Below are 21,315 nucleotides of genomic sequence, written 5' to 3'. Positions count from 1 at the left end.
TGGGTACCTCTCTCACCTGTCATGGCACTTCAGCAAAAGACTTCTGCGACTCATTGGGAAGAACTCAATCGGTCAACTTCCCAACCCGGATCTCAACCAATGGTACTCCATCTCTTCTGGATCTTATTTTGACCAATTTCCCTGAAAATATCTGTTGTTCTTCCTTTGCTCCAATCAATTTATCTGACTACATGCTTGTCAAAGTAGACATCTCTCTGGATTTCATTAGAAAACCACCTCAGCACCGTCGAGTCTGGCATTTCACTCAGGTAAATTGGCAAGGACTTCAAGTAGCCATCAAACTTCTAGACTGGTCTCCCATCTCTACTTTCTCCGACATCAGCTCGTCATGGGAATTCTTTCAAATAATCTCTCTCTCTCTCTCTCTCTCTCTCTCTCTCTCTCTCTCTCTCTCTCTCTCTCTCTCTCTCTCTCTCTCTCTCTCTCTCTCTCTCTCTCTCTCTCTCTCTCTCTCTCTCTCTCTCTCTCTCTCTCTCTCTCTCTCTCTCACAGATTTATCCCATCTTGTCTTCAGTTGTCCTACCCTTCCTCTTGCCCATGATACACTGAAGGTTGTGGTGAGGCAGTTTTCCTCAAACAACATGCCTTCGCCTCATGGAAGGCAAATCCAACTGAAGGAAATCTCAGTTCCTTCCACAAAGCTCAGACCAAGTGTGTGTCTACCCTCGGGAGAGTCAGAAAACAACATCTTTCTCATCTCAAGTCTGAAATCTCAAACCTGTCTCCCTCCTCCAAACCCTTGTGGCACCTAGTTAAGTCTGTTTCTGCTGTATGCTCTCCCTCAATCCCCTCCGTTACTTGAAATGGCCGCACTGCTGACACTGCACGTGAAAGGGCTGAATGCATAAACTCCGTGTTTGCTTTTAAATCTTGTGTCCCAAACCCATTGCTTTCTTCACCCACCTTACCCAGTCACACCCAGCTGTTCATGGACTATGTGTCCTTTTCTCCTGACAAGGTGGAGAGTTTGCTGTCAAACCTCGACTCAGATTCTGCAACCGGTCCAGAGGGCATCAGCCCACGTGTCTTAAAAAAACCTGCTCTGCTCGTCCTGCTCGCCCTCTCTCTGTTCTGTTCACCCTCTCATTTGCTCAAGGTCATCTGTCATCTGCTTAGAAATCAGCAAACATTACCGCTCTGCACAAAAAAGGTGCAAAAACAACAAATCCCGACAACGAAAGACCAATCATTGTTCTCCCAATCATGAGCAAGGTTATGGAATCAATCATCACTTCAGACATTAAATCCTTCCTCTTCCCCAATGGCTTGATTTCCGATCATCAATTTGGATTCAGACCAGGTCACTCGACCCTGGATATGCTGCTTCTGCTCTCCCAACAATGGGTGTAGATCCTCAATGCCAGACATGAAATCAGAGCCATATCCCTCGACAAATCACGTGTTTTTGATATGGTCTGGCACCCTGCTCTGCTCACCAAACTCTCTTCCGATGGAATCCAAGGACAACTCCACTCATGGCTCACAGACTTCCTCTCCTGTCGCAGCCAACGTGTGCCCCGAAATGGAGTTCTCTCATCCCCTCTTCCTGTCCAGGCTTGAGTTCCTCAAGGTAGCGTTCTGGGTTCTGTTCGTTTTCTGGTTTTCATCAATTATAAATCTCTCTGACTCTCGAGAAAATCCTCTTTATCTCTTTGCTGATGATTCCACCCTCTGCTGTACCATTTGTCATCCCTCCGATCGACAAGCTCAAATCCCACTCAGCGTTGAATTAATCCCAGGTGGGGTTGACTCTGCCTGTCATTCTTCCGAGGTCGACAAAATGAGTGCCAGCTTGCTCGTATCCTGTATCGGAGTGGCGCCCCATCCAGGATAGTGTCCAATAGCCAAAGAGACTGCTTGGGCAGCACCAACACTCTGCACAGAGTATGGTCCCAATGGATGGATGATTCAGTAAGCAGCACCCTCTTCACTCTCTGCAGATCTGGATAAAATCACAAGCTTGTCTAACATGTGCAACGTCTTTCAAGCCTGACAAATCTCACACTCTCACAATGTCTCTCTGAAAGTACCGTCTTGAACCCCCCACCCCTATCTACTTTCTCAACATTCCTCTTGAAGAAGTCCTTTTATTCAATCTTCTGGGTCTTACTATCTGCCATGATCATTCCTGAGAAAGCCACATTTCCAACCTTGCCTCCAAAGCCAGTCGCCGACTGGGCATCCTCCGTTGTGCAAAGACCTTCCTTGGCACACCTGAGCTCCTGACCACATAAAAAGCTTCTTTCTGCAGCCTGATGGAGAACTGCTCTCCCCTCTGGGCTGCTGCTCCCACCTCTCAACTTTCTCTGCTTCTCACTGTGGAAACCAAAGCATTTCGGATCATTCGTATCTCCCACGATGAGGCTGAATCTTTGGGTCTCTCACTCTCTAACCACAGGCAGGTCGGTGGTCTTTCTGTCTTCTACCATCTCCTCTCTGGCCTCACCCTCCTCCCCTGCTCTGTCTGTGATATGTCTGTTCCCCCCCCCCCCATATTTTCACAGGGAACTCAAGGTCCACCAGCAACCCCCATTCTGGTAAAACTACCAAAATCAAGACTCACTGCTCACCTTCACTCTTTCGTTCTTCTTTTTTCCCACTTTTGGAACAAACTCCCACACTCTCTTCAATCCCACTCTTTCCTCTGGGTTTTCAGTACAGCTGCTCACCACCATCTCTTATCTTCCCCCATCCAAAACCACAATCTTTTCTTCCACCATTAATCCACCCCAAACCCACCTCTTTCAAATTCCCTGCTTTCCTTCCTGAAATTCCTTATCGTGCAAGGACCTGAAAGTCCCTATAGTGTCCATCTTGTTTACCCTGTGTACCCTATCCCATCCCTCTACCTTCCACAGATCTCATGTCTCTGCTCCCCACTGTTTTGTCCTTCCCTCTCCCACCCACCCCTCTGACCACCACCAATCTCTGATGTTTACTGGATGTGATATCCTTGATGAGACTCCAAATCAAATCAAATATGTGGTCAGATTGGACACAATGACATGTCATTTTGCTCCAATCTTTTCCAATCTTTGATTTCATTTCCTCACAGTTTGACCAATCTGACATACCACTCCAGAGTTGTTAATCGTAATCCTTTGTTTTAATGTGGTAATTTTGCTGGGGATTGTGTATGGGTTTAAATATATGCCACATAATCTCTGCACTACTTATTCTGATCCTTTCTGCTATTACTTGTGGCTCTGGTGAAACACATAATAAAGACTTGGGGATCAAGGAAAGCAAGAACAAGAGAAAGATGATCAAGGTCTCAAGACTGATGAGGATTTAGCTTATGTGGTATTGGAACAGATATGTTGATGACACCTTTGCCATTCATTGTTAATTGCGATAGGGTTTCCCACCATTTCAAGCAACAGTGTCAGGTCATTACCAGCATCCAATTCGCAATTATAATTAGTGAAGCAAAAACTTTGGACAGGTTGGATGCGGAAGTTTTCCCAAAATCCAGATGACTCTTTCGGGACCTCTGTGTCGAGAGCCAACATATTCACACTATTCATGGATTTTAAATTGCTTCACCCCATTTGCCACTGACATAGTGTTGCTCACACAAGAATGTCTTGTGCCTGGACAATATTGACATCCAATAACACCACAACTACGGAAATAAGACAAGATTGAAATATTTTGCCAAAGAATAGAAGTGACAGGAACTTACTCCTCGGCTTTTTAAAACGACAGGAGACAAAATATAATGAGGCAGACATGATCATGTGAAGTATGCTTCAAAATCAAATTATTGAGGCCTCTGAAATAATTGTCAGAATAATTTGTGGTGCACAGAATAGTCTGGCATATAAAACAATTCCCACCATCACAACCAAAGTAAAAAATGCAATCAAAGGATTCCAATTTAGGACAAATCTCGACCGGGTGTTTTTGCTTTAAATACAAGCCCTGCATTGGTGAAACAATTGCAACAATATATACGTATATACCGACTCCTCCCATGCACTTCAAGCTGAAGAAAGCTGCATAAAGCAACCATGAAAAGCGACACAAGGTAAGCTCTTTGCCATTTCAAACCCTTTCCAGATAAAGACTCATCACTCCCATGATAGGATTTGGAATGGCAAAGGGTTTACCTTGCGTCACTTTTCATGGTTGCTTTATGCAGCTTTCTTCGGCTGGAACAGTATGGGAGGAATCGCATTGTTGGATCAAGTTTATCATCATTATTATTGAAAGTAAGTTTCATGATCTTAATAACTCAAGAAAATAAACTTTATTTTATGGTCTTAATGGAAAAGAATAAGCCTGGTGTTGGCTCAATGGTTAATGTGGCTAGCTTCAGATCTTCGGGTCCTGAGTTTGAGCCCCCATCATTCTGTTGAAATAACACCAGGTGGGTTGACTGGGCCTGTCATTCTTCTGAGGTAGGCAAACTGAGTACCAGATTATTGGAAACAGGGCCATTGCAACAGTGGTACAGCCATACTCCCAGCAATGATGCAACCAGCAACCTCAGGCTGCAAATGAAATAATAATACTTTATTTCATGTTCTTAATAACCCTTATTCATGAATATAAACGGCACAAAGCTGTTCTCCTTTCAAATTTCCAGTATTCCCTCCTGAGAGTTTCCTTCTGTATCCATCTTGTCCACCCCATGTATCCTATCCTGTGCTTCATTCCTCCCCACACCCATTGTTTGTCCAAATCAGCATCTATCTTGGTATTCAACTCTGCTCTCAGCCCCCCCCGCTTTTTCCCTCTCAATTGTTCCTTTTGTCCTGCATCAAGATCCGTTAATGATCTTGTTCATCAGGGGCATTTTCATTGACACATGATATGAAAAAGTCCAGATCTCGTATCCAAAATATTACAAATACTTTGCATTGATCTTGGTCTTCCCTTGTCTGAATTTGTATACCTTGTTGTCTGAATTTGTACTTTGGATTCCCTTGTCTGAATTTGTAACAACAGTAAGACGCCGACATTCACAGGGGATGATACGTTCCTGGAAAATGCCGTGAATGTCGAATCCGCAAAGGTCGTGGCATTGTTTCAATGGCAAAAAGGGGGATCGGTTCCTGGCGGTTCGTGATTTTTAAGGGAAATTTAAAAAACTTTATGAAAACGAATGTACATGATTCGTTTCATAAATAATACTTACAAACAAAAAAACCCCAACAAATATAGCAGGTTCTGTTTCCAATTTATATTTAAGAAACAATGTAACTTTTGATGTGATGATGATGACGAGTTAGAATCCAGGGAATTCCTTTGAAGAGGACATAGGTGAGGGTTCTGATGAGTTGTGTGCTGAAGGGAATGCAGGTTAGGGTTAGGGTTAGGGTTAGGGTTAGGCTTAGGGTTAGCAGGTGAAAGCAGCAGGAGAAGAAAGAATGAGACCCAGGACACGCTGCACATAAGTAGCCGTGCAGGGTTGTGGGTAGATGGAGGAGGGTTGGCAGTGTGACCATTATTTGTGGGGGATGGTTTATGCGCACATTGAGGTGCTTAATGCACTGACGGTGGGAGTTAGTTTGAGAGTTGTTTTTTGGACGTGGCTGGTGGGTGATTGTTTATGTGTGCCTGGAGGTGGTTTATGCATGGATGGTGAGAAATGTTTTTTTACTCCCGCAAAAAACACCAACATGCGAAGCACAGTGCTGCGAATGTAGAAGCAGGTCAAATTTTATGCACTGTGAATACGCGAGGTCCGTGAATGTCGAATCCACGAATGTCAGGGTTTTGTCAGGGTCATGCAGTCACGGCATTGCTTTGTGTTACATAACAAACTTGACACCTATTCTCTATAGATTACATCATTTTACTCTTAAATCCTCATCCACATTTCCCTTTCTTAACAAAATAACATTGCATTCACATCTACATTTCCTTTTTCTTTTTGTGCCATTCAATTGTTCAGCAAAAATACAACAACAAAGTTCAAACTTCATTGAATGACTCATCATCATCATTGTTGTTCTTTTCCATTCCTTAAAGGTTGGTCGTTGAGTTTCCTGTCACGGGCGGTGCCTTAACCTCATCACAATTTCGCACTGTGAAGCTTCTACGTTACGTTACAACCTACGACTACTTCATCATGGGTTGTGAAATAGTCTTCTGTGTTTTCATCCTCTACTACATTGTAGAGGAAATTCTAGAGCTTCGGATCCATGCATTTGCCTACTTTCACAGCGTTTGGAACTGCCTTGACATCCTGGTGATAGCGGTCAGTCACAACACACTTTCAATATGACCTCATTGGTGATCGAGTTCTGTTAGATAATTACATATTAGCTTTGTAATCAGAAATATTTAGCACGAGACTAATCAAAGACATTTGAGATCAACATTATATTAGGAATAAAGGAATTCCCCTCTTTCTGCAGCTTTCCCTCTTTGCGATCGTCTTTAACATCTATCGGACACTATCTGTGGAAGAACTGCTCGGTGGGCTACTGAAAGATTCAAGGCGTTATGCTGACTTTGAATTTCTTGCTTTCTGGCAAACACAATTTAACAACATGGTGGCCGTCAATGTGTTCTTTGCCTGGGTGAAGGTAAGTATTATATATGAGCGTGAAATAAACTCTAAGGTATTATTCATACTACGTTGTTTTGTTTTTAAATTAAAAAATTATATGAGGTTTAAAAAAAAAAAGTTATTCATTTAGGCCAAAATCCTTTGGCAACCTGGCCAAATCCAAATTCCTCCTTTAATTTGTAGGGGAAACTTTCAGCAGCACAAGCACTTTCTTCAGAAATGTAATAATCCTCAGAAACTGCCTTGGGGCACTGCAACCTCCACTGGGAAAGGAAGGAAGCTGGTTCCGTTGAAAGAAACACATTGATTGCTTGAGTCCAGAAATCCAGAAATGACGAGAGCCTTGTGTGCCACAGACAGGAAGAGCATCTTGGCAGGAAGAGCAGGATGCCAGACTGCATCAAATGCCAGAGATTTGTCAAGGAGATGGTCATGACCTCTTGTTGGAGATTTCGGACCTCGATCTATTGCTGAGTGGTGCATGTCCAGAATTAGGTCCCTGAGATAAAGTCCAAACTGATGGTCAGAGACCAGGTTGTTTGAAAAGAGGAAAGGCTTGACATGAGCAGAAATAAGGGATTCCATAACTTTACTTATAAATGCAAGTAAGTTTATGACTCTGTATTTGATATGATCAGTTTTTGTGCCTTTCTTGTGGATGGGAGTGATGTTTTCTGGCTCCCAAGCAGACGGGAGGCAGCCGAAAGAGAACAGTTGGGTGAATAATGCAGACAGAGGAGAAGCAAGAGCAGCAAAGCATGATTTAAGAGTATCAGCACCGATACTATCTGAGCCATTCGCCGAACCAGGGTCAATGCTGGACAGAACTTTGTCTACTTTCTCAGTTGAGAAGGCCACAAAGCCCACTGGACAGTTAGTACAAGGATGAAGATAAAGATGAAGACAAAGATGTGGATTGGGTACACAAGATGTGGAGGCAAAAAATAAGTTGAGACATCTTGCCTAATCTTTGACATAGTTTGCAATCGTGTATTTTAAGGTGAGGGAAGGGATTGAGGGGGGCTTTGATGAGAACATGGTCAGAGGATGAACAGGGGAAGTTGGGTAGAAAATTACTTATACCAGGTCCAGAAGAGAGGTCATACAAGTTGTAAAAATCTGGGTTGGAGCATTTACAGTTTGGGTAATACCCAGTCTCAGAAGGCCAGAAGCTGCATCAAATGTCATAGCTGGTTGTTGCAGAACTGACACCCATACAGTAACCATGATGAAAGTTGAAATCACCACAGATGAGGAATGGAGTTATGTTGGATAGTAATGAGTTGTTCCATGTTGAAGAAAGTAAGCTGTATGGAAATTCATCATCATTGGCTGAACAGTGTACCACACAGACCAGCATGCTGCAGAGTGGTATACACAGCTAGAAGTTTTCCAGAGGGTAAGAGGGACTAGTGAGGGCATTGGACAATGAGAAATAGTGTTCTTGACATAAAAAGCCACACCCCTTCCTGAAAGGGGTAGTGGCCTGTCAAAACAGAAAGAGTAACCAGGGAGAGACACAGAGTAATTGGATCAGACATGCTGTGAGTGGAATGTTTATACATGAAATATGCAAAATCTGGAGCTACAACAGTATCCTTCATGATCTATGGGCCTATCACTTTGCCATCGCAGAGAGGTTGGTGGTCTCTCTGTCTTCTACCTCCTCCATTCTGATCTTGCACCCTCTGCTCTCTCCGTGATTTGTTCCCTCCAAGTTTCTGCAGAGGACACATGGTCTGCCATCAACATCATTCCAGTGAAACTTCCCAAATCCAGGATCACTGCTCACCTCCACTCATTTGTTCCTATTTTTTCCCACCTGCGGGCCAACTTCCACATTCTCTTCAATGTCATTCTTCCTTCCATGTCTTCAAGACAGCTGTTCACCCCCATCTCAGGTCATCCCCAATCCAAAACCATATTTCTTTCTACCATCGTTAACCTTCCAACCGTTACATCCATCGAAACCCCAATCCCTCCTCCATCCAAATGTCCAGTTTTCCCTCCTTGGAGATTCCTTCTGTTTCCATCTTGTCCACCACATGCCTCCTCTCATGCCTGCATTACCTCCATACTCTTTGTTTGTCCAAGTCTCCCTCTATCTAGGCCTTCTACCTTGCTGTTGGTGTTTCCCACCAATCTCTCCTGTTCCTTCTGTTATGTCCTGTTCCATTTAGTGTACTAGCTCATCCACAAGCCTCGGCTGTATATACAAGAATATAAGAAACACTGAATTTAAGGAATTTGACCTTCTCAAGAGCAGAGTCGGCTGTTGTACCATTAGAAGTGATGGACGGGATGGAGGGGGAGCAGATTCCAGAGACAGACTCGAGAAGGTGCCACCAGGTTCTTGAGGAAGGAAGCAATTTTGAAAGTTCAGTCTTGACGTTAGTCAGATGTTGTTTGAGTGGATGCACACTTGTTTTGAGCTTCGTGGAATGATCTGAAGTTGTCTTCAGTTGTATTTGCATTCTCGGAAGAGAATGCAAGCTCTTTCAGGGCAACAGCCTCACCACACACTTCAGTGTACCATGAGATGGAAGGTGGATGTGATATCTTGAGAAGTATAACAGAAGAAAATCTGCTGCACAAGTTGCATGGGCATTGCAAATATATCTATGTACACAAAATATGATATATATATATATATATATATATATATATATATATATATATATATATATATATATATATATATATATATATATCTTCTTTTCTGTTATAATAAATATCAGTGTGGGTCAGTGTATGTGTCTCCTCCATAACTCCAAAACCATGAAACCTATCAGCATGAAACTTTGCGTGCATACTAAGAGAACTCCAAGGGAGTGCATGAATGAAAATTGGGTGTATGGGTTAATTTAAGCACCCTTTTTGAACATAATTATATCCTAAAAATCGCTATCAGCTCAAAAACTTTTGCCCTGTCCAAACTCCTGTATATCTTGCGTGCCTCCCTCCTAATGGAAATATACACAGCGAGGAGATTTTTACTGCACCATTTGCGAAACTGTTTGTATAATATCTCATGTTGCTTTCAACGCCTCTGCTTGTATGCAAGCTATGCTCCCAGTTAAGGAAGGAGGTCTGGGTTTCAGGAGGGCTATTGATATCGCTCCTCCTGGCTTCATCTCTTCATTTATGGCAGTTCACCCCTTCGTCGATGCTGTTCTGTCACGCGTAAGTAGTTTGGCCCAAACGGGGGAGTTGACAGCAGCCCTATTGTCATGGATTTCAGCCCATATCGGTGTTTATGAACCCGATGGCCTGTTCTGGCTTAGCCAAAAAGCATGGGACATTGAGAAAGCAAGTGTGTCTTTAGTCAGCCTGTTGAACAGTGCGGATCAGGTCACCAGTGCCCTTCTTGTGGCCGCAGCCACTAAGGAAAGCGGGATATGGCTTCATGCAGTCCCTGTTCCCTCTTTGGGAACACATCTTGACCACGAGTGTTAACATTACGAGTTGGAGCATCAGTCTTTGAGCAGAATAAATGTCGATGTGGCAGTATGATGGATACACTTGAACACCATGGTCTGTCATGTAGTTTCAGTGCCGGTTGATCTTTTTAAACATTTGGCCTGAAACGATGTGGTCAAACGTGCCCTTTATGGGGCAGGGATGCCATCTGTCCTGGAACCCATTGGTGTGGACCTTGGTGAAAACACCCACCCAGATGGCTTGCCCATTGTCCCATACAAGAATAGGAAAAGCCGAACCTGGGATTGCACTTGTGTTGACACTTTCACCAAATCACACATTTACAATACAGCCTCAACGGCTGGAGCAGCTGCCACTGATGCGGAAGTTCTGAAATGCAATAAATACGCCGGCCTCAGCCAGACTTATTTATTCAAACCAATTCTCATTGAAACAACCGGGGTGTATGGCCGATCGATGTCCAACATCATTCGTGATATCGGTAGAAGGCTCCTCACATAGTCTGCAATGCTGAGGAGTTCCTCTTGTATATCAAAGATGTCTGCATTGAATATGACAAGATCATCGTGTCTTTTGACGTCACAGCCCCATTTACCTGCATCCCCATTGACCAAGCAAGGAGAACCCGAGAGGCCGCCATCATCAGGGTGCAATACCTGGCAGACAACAGCCGACTCAGTCCAACACAGCTACTTTCACTGGTGGACTTGTGCCTCACGTGTACATACTTCTGCTTCGGAGGTCAAATTTATCACCAACACCATGGTACACCTATGGGATCTCCCATACGAGGCTTGATCAGGACAGGTCAGGTCAGGTATGGGAGCATGTGCCAGAACAGCGCGTCGCAGCGTCCACTTTCCGCCGGTACTCCAGGGGCCTCCGTCTGGCCATCCCCCAGGCAGATGCCAGGCCCATCCCCATCTCCTTGAGATGATGGTCAACCTGCTGCAACCACGAGGCACTTGGTCGGCCCACTGGCCTCCTCCACTCATGAGACTCCCTCGCTGAGAGAATCTGGTGAGCAGGATCACCGTCAGGAAAACGAGCCACATGTCCATACAGCGCAACTGATGCTCACGGACTATGCAGGTAACAAAGCTCATCCGAGTCTCTCTCAGCAACCGCTCGTTGCTGAGAGAGACTCAGAGAGACACAAAATCCGACCAGCGATAGCCAAGGATTCTCCAAAGAGACCTGGTACCAAAGGAATTAAATCTCCGTCTCAGATCCTTGGTCAGAGTCCAAGTCTCACATCCATAGAGCAAGACTGGAAGTACCAAGGACCTGAAGACTCGGACTTTCGTCCTCCCGCACAGGTACCGGCAGCGCCACACCCCATGATCTAGTGAATCCATGACTCCCCACGCCCGACCCAGACGTATATTGACCTCTGACTCACAGCCAGCAGAGACATAAATATCACTGCCAAGGTAAGTGAATCTCTCCACGACCTCAACATCCTCACCAAAAACAGACACAGACAGGACAGCAGCATCCAATATGTCATTGAAAGCCTGGATATTAGTTTGACCCAAGAAACCCGTAATCCCAGCGGCTCCGACTCCTCATTCAGCAACTCGATGGCCCCCAAAGGATATCTAACGTCTCCGCAAAGATTACTGCATCATCTGCAAAATCAAGGTCCGAGATCTTGACATTCCCAAACGATGCACCGCAGCTTGAGCTCTCCGACATCCTCCCGAAAATCCAGTCCATACAAGTGCTGAAAAGTGTGGGGGCCAGTACACACCCCTGACGAACTCCAGTAACAACTGGAAATAAGTCAGAAATGGTATCACCACACTTTACAGCACTCTCAGTACCAGAGTAGAGTTCAGACATCAGATCGATCAATTTTGGTGGCACCCCACGAAGACCAAGAATCCTCCAGAGGACATCCCAATTCACTGAATCGAACGCTTTACAGAGATCAACATAGGCTGCAAGCAGCCCCTGCTGAAACTCTCGTCTGCGTTCGGTGAAGACACGAAGAGCAAGGATATGGTCAATCGTTGACCTCTTTGGTGTAAAGCCTGACTGCTCTGGACGCTGGTGCTCAAGCAGATGGTGGCGAACCCTATCAAGAATTATCTGAGCAAAGACCTTGCCCGGCACTGAGAGCAGCGTCACCCCTCGGTAGTTGTTGCAGTCTTGGCGATCACCCTTCCCTTTCCAGAGAGGAACAACAAGACCCCTCTTCCAATCAGTTGGGATGATGCCTGTGTTCCAGGCAGAGCACAAAACTGCATGCAACGACGCGAGTGCAGCATTCCCACCAGCCTTGAGAAGTTCAGCATGGATGCCACAGATCCCTGGAGCTTTGCCCCCTTTCAACTGGTTCACCGCAGCCCATGTTTCCACAAGCGCAGGTGGACCACAGTTGATTCGAGGGTCAGCAACAGGGATTGTAACACCCTTGACGTCCAACTCGACAGCTGGGGGATCAGCCTGGTACAACCGCTCAAAGTAACCGGCCCAGCGAGCCTTCACTTCAGACTCCTCTGTCAAGAGCCCACCACTCTCTGCTCCGAGGGATGGGCTTGGATGACCACAATGCGTGAATTCCCCTGCAAGCGGGACTAGAATCACCTGTCCACAGGTGATGCTCTACCCCCTCACAGATTCCTCGCACATAGGCCTCCTTGTCCACCCTCAGTGCACGTACAGTTTTACGCCGCAGCTCCCTGAACAGCTCAGCTCTGCCATTCAGCCTGGCCTTGCGACTCTGGTCAATGGTATCCAGTGTCCCTTGAGAGACAAAATTCTTCTTTGCCCTGCGGTGAGTTCCAAGACATCTACCGGCAACATCAAGGACGGTGGTCTTGAAGGCACTCCACAACTCTTCAGGACCCCCAAAGCACCCAGACCCCCCAAGTGTCCACTCAGCCTGTTCGCAAACCCCTCAGCTACTCTCTCATCCCTGAGCTTGCCAACATCCAGCCTAGGCTGGGATGGTACCATTCTCCAGGATTTAAGGTGCAGCTTTAGAGTTGCTACAACAAGCCGGTGGTCAGTATTGAGGAACTGAGCACTCTGGTAGACCCTGCAGTTCTGGATCATCCTCCAACGACCGTCAATGAGGACATGGTCAATCTCCTTTGCCACACCTCCAGCGTTGGAATACCAAGTCCAGCGATGAGCTTGTGGGCGCTGAAACCATGAACCAGCCACCCTAAGTCCCTGACTTCTTGCAAAGTCAAGGAACTTAGTGCTATTCTGGTTCATAGTTCCTGACCCATGGGGACCAACACACACCTCATAACCGTCCCTATCAGTTCCAGTCGATGCATTGAAATCCCCCAAGACTAGAACTGTATCTCGTCTGGGGCACTGATTAACCACAGACTCGAGTGTGGCGTAGAATGCATCCTTCACGGTAAGATCACTCGCCTCAGTCGGAGCATAAACAGAGACGAAGGGAAATGACACCTAAGGAGTGACGAATCCTTAATCTCATAATATGCTCGTTGACCGGTGTTACCTCAATCATCATTGGGGTCAGCTTATTGGACACAGCTACAGTAACTCCTTGGGTATGGTAACCATCAGAGCGACCAGACCAATAGTAGGTGAAACTACCCACCATTATCTCTCCGCAATCCGGTCTCTGAACCTCAGAGAGAGCTGCAATCCCGATGTCCAAACGCTTGAGCTCAGATGATAACAGAGACAGGTGATCATCCTCTCTTAGGGATAGGACATTCCAGGCACCCACCCTGAAGGGACCGCTTCAGGTTAACCCAAGGAGACCGCCGTCTGGTGGACGACACCTCAGCACCACTCCGACACACTCTCCCGCAATCTGACCCAGGGATGTTACCCCGTGGTTTCCCTCCTATCATCAAAGATTGGGGGTCCCGAAGGCTTTGCCCCAATCTCGTCATCCGGTGAGCTGCCCTGCGAAGGGAAGCTGCACAGGAGGTACTCCCACGGAGTGGGTTTTCAGATTTTTTTTGCGTTTTTGTGTTTTGCTGAATGAAGGGTTTTACGGTGGCCGGAGTGCAAACCCTGCCACCAACCTCCGAATAAAAAAGTAACCCAACTGCAGGAGGACGTCCGCAGACAGAGTTGGGCACTAGATATGGATGGCCGTTGGCTCACAAGTAGCTCCTCCGCCCTTTGACAGGTTTTGTTTTTAATCCTGCTGGGTGTCCATATCCAAACACCCTCCTCACCAGAAAACCTGGTGGGGGAGACGGTTTAGTCGCCGACAACCCGACCATGGAACAGGTTAGTACAGGTTTACATGGTACCTGTAGCAGGTCACAGATCTAACCTGACGTGACTCCGAGCACCATTTCGAGCAATAGGCATTGCAGGGTGAGAACATGGCCAAACTTTGGCTCCGCCATGTGGATGACACGTTCAGCATCATCAAAAGAGACAGCTTTGACAGGTTCCAAACCCACCTCAACAGCATAATACCTGCCATAAAGTTTACACATGAACTCAAACAATCCGGCTTCATTGCTTTTCTGGATTCAGAAGAACAGTGCTTGAGGACCTAGGTGTATCACAAACTCATGCATACTGACCAGGTGCTCAATTACAACAGTGGTCACCTGACTACGCACAAACGGTCTTGTGCACGAACCATGTTTGACTGAGCCAAATCGCATTGCAATGAGCAATACTAATAATGGGCCGAAATTGAACATGTCACCCGCTTACTGCAGAACAATGACTTTCTGGCAGAATTCATTCGGTCTTGCTGCTAAGGGGGGGGGGGGCACCAACATTGGGACCTAAGGAACCGTTGAAAACAATAGTATTACCATACATCGGCAATACTTCGGAGATTGCCAACCGTTTGCGAAAACCATTTGGATTCCGGGTCACACACATAGCTTGGACAACACTCTGCTCGCAGCTGTCTCGGCCGAAAGGCAGGGTGAATAGACTCGACAAGATGAACATGGTCTCCGAAATCCCCTGTCAAGACTGTGATGCCAACTATGTGGGCCAGATGTCCAAGCGACTCACGACATGGTTAATGCAGCACCAGCAAACTGTATGTATCATGCGTAGACAAGCTTTCGCTGATAGCAGCACATTGTCACAATCTACATTACACCTTTGCGTGGGAAAACACGGCAGTGAAAGCCTCGGCACCCGACCCGGGTCAGCCGGGAAATTCACAAAGCATGGCTTTCTGGCACATGTTCGATCAACTGTAGATTAACAACCTGCATACTGCCTATCGAGGATCACGCAATCGCCCAAAGCCCCCATCTGCAGGTGTGAAGGCCAAATCTAATACACAAACCCGGATCAGACATGGAACACATGACACCAAACCTATGACCTAAACATCCAATCCGGAAGCAAATCCACCCTCCAAACCCACTCTCTTTATTAAATCCGTCCCAAACCTCATGCTGATTGGTCCCCCTAACAGCCCAATTGTGACACACAGCCATTCCTGTTGGACATACTGTAAGTACAGCTAACGTCTCTGCAACTGCACATGCGGCGTTTAAATTATTTTTTTTAACCTCTGAGGACAGAAGATAGTGGTCTTCTGAAACGTCAGAGTTTTAATAAAAATTTTTATTATTCTTTTAAACTCAGTGTGCTTTTACTCTTCATACAAATATGTCTCCTGTGCTACCTATTTTGTATATATGTATATACTATATACATGTATAATTTCACATGGCATGGTTCATGGGCTTGCAAAATAAATATATAATATGGACTAGATGAACATACGAGAGACTCACATCCAAGATATTTTCTTTCACATTTTCTTGCTAATTAACTATACATATATTGATAAATAAAGTTGCTGTGTCTTTAATTATTGAGTATCTCATTTGCATCACCTTTTCAATGCTCTTTTTGTAATTGTATAGAATTAAAAATATTACAAAAACTTTTGTATGCATTTTTCAGATTAAGAGACATACCACTCAATGGGCTTTAGTTAATTGCTAGTGTTGCACAGGAGACCTCCCATTCCCACCCTGCATCATCCCGTCACTATACCATCTCCCTTTTATACTCTGAAGAAGAGTTAACGCCTGAAACGTCAGCTTCTCTTTGATTGCCACGGCACTAAACATGCTTCAATTAATGCTCTGTTCATTTATTCTCATGTTGTTGTTGACAGTTTTACCATGTATGGTTATCCTGTGTGTTTTTGTAGGTTTTTAAATACGTGAGCTTCAATAAGACGATGACACAGCTTTCATCCACATTGGCACGATGCGCAAAAGATATTCTTGGCTTTGCCATTATGTTCTTCATCATCTTCTTTGCATATGCACAGTTGGGATACCTCATCTTTGGCATCCAAGTCAAGGATTTCAGCACATTCAGCAATTGCATGTAAGTTGGCGTTTGCCTGTCATTGAAATAATTTTTCTAAACAGGTTAATGATGAAACTTATTTAGGAGAAATAATTGGAAATAAATATATATTGTCAGTGAAATCTGTAGTGGAAATATCCATGGATATACCAAGCCCATTTTTACTTTTTACCGTAAATTATCAGTGTGAGAGAATGACACTTCACGATGCTATTCATGATGTCATAGTATGTAGCTCTGAATGTAATTGTGATTTTGTACTTGGAATGATCTGAATGTGAATCACCGAGCTTCACGGACCCCAGTGTGGTTGCATAGTAAGATGATTGTTTCAACAATTATTAGAAACCGCTCTCACAGAGTAATTGTTGCACAGGAGACCTCTTACGAGAGAGGTCTTTAAGGCACGTGATCGTGTGATTAGGCACTGCCATTCCTCTTGCCACACCTTTATTACCATTGGAAAACATCACAGCAATATTTATTTCATGCAAGCATATTTACTGAGTTTGTGAAATTAACAAGTAACAGAAACACTCGCAGAACTCTCTGTGACACTGACGTTGCAAATGCTACACCTTCTAGATTGGAGTTGGATCCAGAAGTTATGCATGAGATTGGTGTTTATCATGTATCTCCAATTTTTTTTTAATTTGTCGTTATTGAAATATACAATCATTTTAAAGAAATATGTAAAAACCAAAATTTTAAAAATACTTGTAAAAGATTTGTTGGGGTGAGTTAACTTGGGTGATGGGGATGAATGTACTGTAGGTGAGTTGACTTTAAGGCGACTTGATATGTTACTACCCACAACAGAATTTACAACTACTACTACTACTACTTTAATAGCACAAATTAATCCGACCTTCTTGTGGGGTCAGCTGGGGAATGTTTATGGGTCATCACATCCAAGACATTTTCACAGTCGCATCACAGTCACATCCAAGACAAGAACCAGCTGGTCAGGCCTGACGTTCGACTGAAGGTGACAGGAATTTTGAATTTGTTCAAGGTGCCGATGACAAACTCTGCCACTTTTCACGAAGGATACTGTGAGATTAACATCCACCAAAAAAAATCAGGCTGATGGGACACCCAGTTCAACGTCCATCTGAGGGATGACACACACACATTGATGTCACCCAGCAGGTAAAACACAAGCGTGACAGGTTAAAGCTGGGCCAAGATTCGAACCCCATGCAAAATAATAGACTCTGAGGTCTTATCGGGTCTAAAATGGGCTGAGGGGTCAAAAAGCGTCTTATTGAGTCGATGAGGTCTTAAAGGGTTTTAGGGGGGTCTAAAAGGCCTTTGGAGTCTTATGGGTATTCAGGGTCTTCGGGGAGACCCCAAACATGAGAAAGGAGAAATGAAAAAGTGAAAGTATTTATAAGTTTTCACATGCAGAGAATAAGAAATGGGTTTCTGGAAGAGAATACGCAATCTGGAGGGAATACTGAGGAGCAGAGGGGAAGGGAAAATGAATGAGGATTGAAGAAGGGATGTTTTTTTTCTTTTTATAAGTGACAGTATAAGTTGCAGGTATATATATATATATATATATATATATATATATATATATATATATATATATATATATATATATATATATATATATATGTATATGGAGGGAGAAGAGAGGAGAGGAAAAGAGAGAAGAGATGGAAATTGACCTGTCAGTCAGGTCAGGTTCGATCTGTGACCTGCTACAGGTACCATGTAAACCTGTACTAACCTGTTCCATGGTCGGGTTGTCGGCGACTAAACCGTCTCCCCCACCAGGTTTTCTGGTGAGGAGGGTGTTTGGATATGGACACCCAGCAGGATTAAAAACAAAACCTGTCAAAGGGCGGAGGAGCTCCTTGTGAGCCAACGGCCATCCATATCTAGTGCCCAACTGTGTCTGCGGACGTCCTCCTGCAGTTGGGTTACTTCTTATTAGGAGGTTGGTGGCAGGATTTGCACTCCAGCCACCGTAAAACGCTTCATTCCGCAAAACGCAAAACGCAAAAAATCTGAAACCCACTCCGTGGGAGTACCTCCTGTGCAGCTTGCGTTCGCAGGGCAGCTCACCGGATGATGGGATTGGGGCAAAGATTTCGGGACCCCCAATCTTAGATAGGAGGGAAACCACGGGGTAACATCCCTGGGTCAGATTGCGGGAGAGTGTGTCGGAGTGGTGCTGAGGTGTCGTCCACCAGACGGCGGTCTCCTTGGGTTAACCTGAGGCGGTCCCTTCGGGTGGGTGCCTGGAATGTCCTATCCCTAAGAGAGGATGATCACCTGTCTCTGTTATCATCTGAGCTCAAGCGTTTGGACATCGGGATTGCAGCTCTCTCTGAGGTTCGGAGACCGGATTGCGGCGAGATAATGGTGGGTGGTTACACCTACTATTGGTCTGGTCGCTCTGATGGTTACCATACCCAAGGAGTTGCTGTAGCTGTGTCCAATAAGCTGACCCCAATGATAATTGAGGTAACACCGGTCAACGAGCGTATTATGAGATTAAGGATTCGTCACCCCTTAGGTGTCATTTCCCTGGTCTCTATTTATGGTCCGACTGAGGCGAGTGATCTTACCGTGAAGGATGCATTCTACGCCACACTCGAGTCTGTGGTTGATCAGTGCCCCAGACGAGATACACTTCTAGTCTTGGGGGATTTCAATGCATCGACTGGAACTGATAGGGATGGTTATGAGGTGTGTGTTGGTCCCCATGGGTCAGGAACTATGAACCAGAATAGCACTAAGTTCCCTTGGACTTTGCAAGAAGTCATGGACTTAGGGTGGCTGGTTCATGGTTTCAGCCCCCGCAAGCTCATCGCTGGACTTGGTATTCCAACGCTGGCGGTGTGGCAAAGGAGATTGACCATGTCCTCATTGACGGTCGTTGGAGGATGATCCAGAACTGCAGGGTCTACCGGAGTGCTCAGTTCCTCAATACTGACCACAGGCTTGTTGTAGGCAACTCTAAAGCTGCACCTTAAATCCTGGAGAATGGTGTACCATCCCAGCCTAGGCTGGATTTTGGCAAGCTCAAGGATGAGAGGGGTAGCTGAGAAGTTTGCAAACAGGCTGAGTGGGGATTCCGGTGGGGGGGGGGTCTGGGTGCTTTGGAAATCCTGAAGAGTTGTGGAGTGCCTTCAAGACTTCAATCCTTGTTGCGGGTGGATGTCTTCGAACTCACCGTAGGGTGAAGAAGAATTTTGTCTCTCAAAGGACACTGTATATCATTGACCAGAGTTGCAGGGCCAGGCATAATGGCAGAGTTGAGCTGTTCAGGACCTTGAGGCGTAAAATTGACCATGTCCTGAGGGTGGACAAGGAGGCCTATGTGCGAGGAATCTGTGAGGGGGCAGAGCATCACCTGTGGACAGGTGATTCTCGTCCCGCTTACAGGGGAATTCGCGCATTACGTTCATCCAAGCCCATCCTCGGAGCACTGCAGTCGAGCAGAGAGTGGTAGGCTCTTGACAGAGGAGTCTGAAGTGAGGGCCCGCTGGGCCGGTTACTTTGAGCTGTTGTACCAGGCTGATCCCCCAGCTGTCGAGTTGGACGTCAAGGGTGTTACAATCCCTGTTGCTGACCCTCGAATCAACTGTGGTCCACCATCGCTTGTGGAAACACGGGTTGCGGTGAACCAGTTGAAACGGGGCAAAGCTCCAGGGATCTGTGCCATCCATGCTGTACTTCTCAAGGCTGGTGGAAATGCTGTACTCGGCGTCGTTGCATGCAGTTTTGTGCTCTGCCTGGAACACAGGCATCATCCCAACTGACTGGAAGAGGGGCCTTGTTGTCCCTCTCTCTGGAAAGGGAAGGGTGATCGCCAAGACTGCAACAACTACCGAGGGGTGACGCTGTTCTCAGTGCCGGGCAAGGTCTTTGCTCGGATAATTCTTGATAGGGTTCGCCACCATCTGCTTGAGCACCAGCGTCCAGAGCAGTCAGGCTTTACACCAAAGAGGTCAACGATTGACCGTATCCTTGCTCTTCGTGTCCTCACTGAACGCAGTCGAGGGTTTTCGGCAGGGGCTGCTTGCAGCCTATGTTGATCTCTGTAAAGCGCACGATTCAGTGAATCGGGATGTCCTCTGGAGGATTCTTGGTCTTCGTGGGGTGCCACCGAAACTGATCGATCTGATGTCTGAACTCTACTCTGGTACTGAGAGTGCTGTGAAGTGTGGTGGTACCGCCTCTGACTTATTTCCAGTTGTTACTGGAGTTCGTCAGGGATGTGTACTTGCCCCCACACTTTTCAACACTTGTATGGACTGGATTTTTGGGAGGATGTCGGAGAGATCAAGTTGCGGTGCATCGTTTGGCAATGTCAAGATCTCGGACCTTGATTTGCAGATGATGCAGTCATCTTTGCGGAGACTTTAGACATCCTCTTGGGGGCCCTCGAGGTGCTGAATGAGGAGTCGGAGCCGTTGGGATTACGGATTTCTTGGGTCAAAACAAAGATCCAGGCTTTCGGTGACATCTTGGATGCTGCTGTCCTGTCTGTGTCTGTTTGTGGTGAGGATGTTGAGGTCGTGGATAGATTCACTTACCTTGGCAGTGATATTCATGTCTCCGCAGGTTGTGAGCCGGAGGTCAATAGACGTCTGGGTCGGGCCTGGGGAGTCATGGATTCACTGGATCATGGGGTGTGGCGCTGCCGGTACCTGTGCGGGAGGACGAAAGTCCGAGTCTTCAGGTCCTTGGTACTTCCAGTCTTGCTCTTATGGGTGCGAGACTTGACTTTGACCAAGGATCTGAGACGGAGACTTAATTCCTTTGGTACCAGGTCTCTTCGGAGAATCCTTGGCTATCGCTGGTCGGATTTTGTGTCCAACGAGCGGTTGCTGAGAGAGACTCGGATGAGATTTGTTACCTGCATAGTCCGTGAGCGTCAGCTGCGGCTGTATGGACATGTGGCTCGTTTTCCTGACGCTGATCCTGCTCACCAGATTCTCTCAGCGAGGGAGTCTCATGAGTGGAGGAGGCCAGTGGGCCGACCACGTGCCTCA

General features: G+C 45.9%; 1 protein-coding gene across 4 annotated transcripts in view; it reads left to right on the top strand.

The window, feature by feature from the left end:
• Positions 1 to 21,315, top strand: part of PKD2L1 (polycystin 2 like 1, transient receptor potential cation channel) — a 165,350-nt gene that overhangs the window by 120,168 nt on the left and 23,867 nt on the right. For all 4 annotated transcript variants that reach the window (XM_085881905.1, XM_085881906.1, XM_085881907.1 and 1 more), the window contains exons 6-8: positions 6,001 to 6,229; positions 6,390 to 6,560; positions 16,137 to 16,318. In XM_085881905.1, the coding sequence (XP_085738031.1) occupies positions 6,001 to 6,229; positions 6,390 to 6,560; positions 16,137 to 16,318 (582 nt within the window). The remainder of the gene's footprint in view (positions 1 to 6,000; positions 6,230 to 6,389; positions 6,561 to 16,136; positions 16,319 to 21,315) is intronic.

The sequence above is a fragment of the Eptatretus burgeri genome, chromosome 5, assembly GCF_056783735.1.
Source record: "Eptatretus burgeri isolate ZD-2024b chromosome 5, Ebu_testis_v1, whole genome shotgun sequence".
Lineage (NCBI taxonomy): Eukaryota > Metazoa > Chordata > Myxini > Myxiniformes > Myxinidae > Eptatretus > Eptatretus burgeri.
Note: the sequence above shows the minus strand (reverse complement) of the source record. Positions and strands in the feature narration are given on the sequence as shown.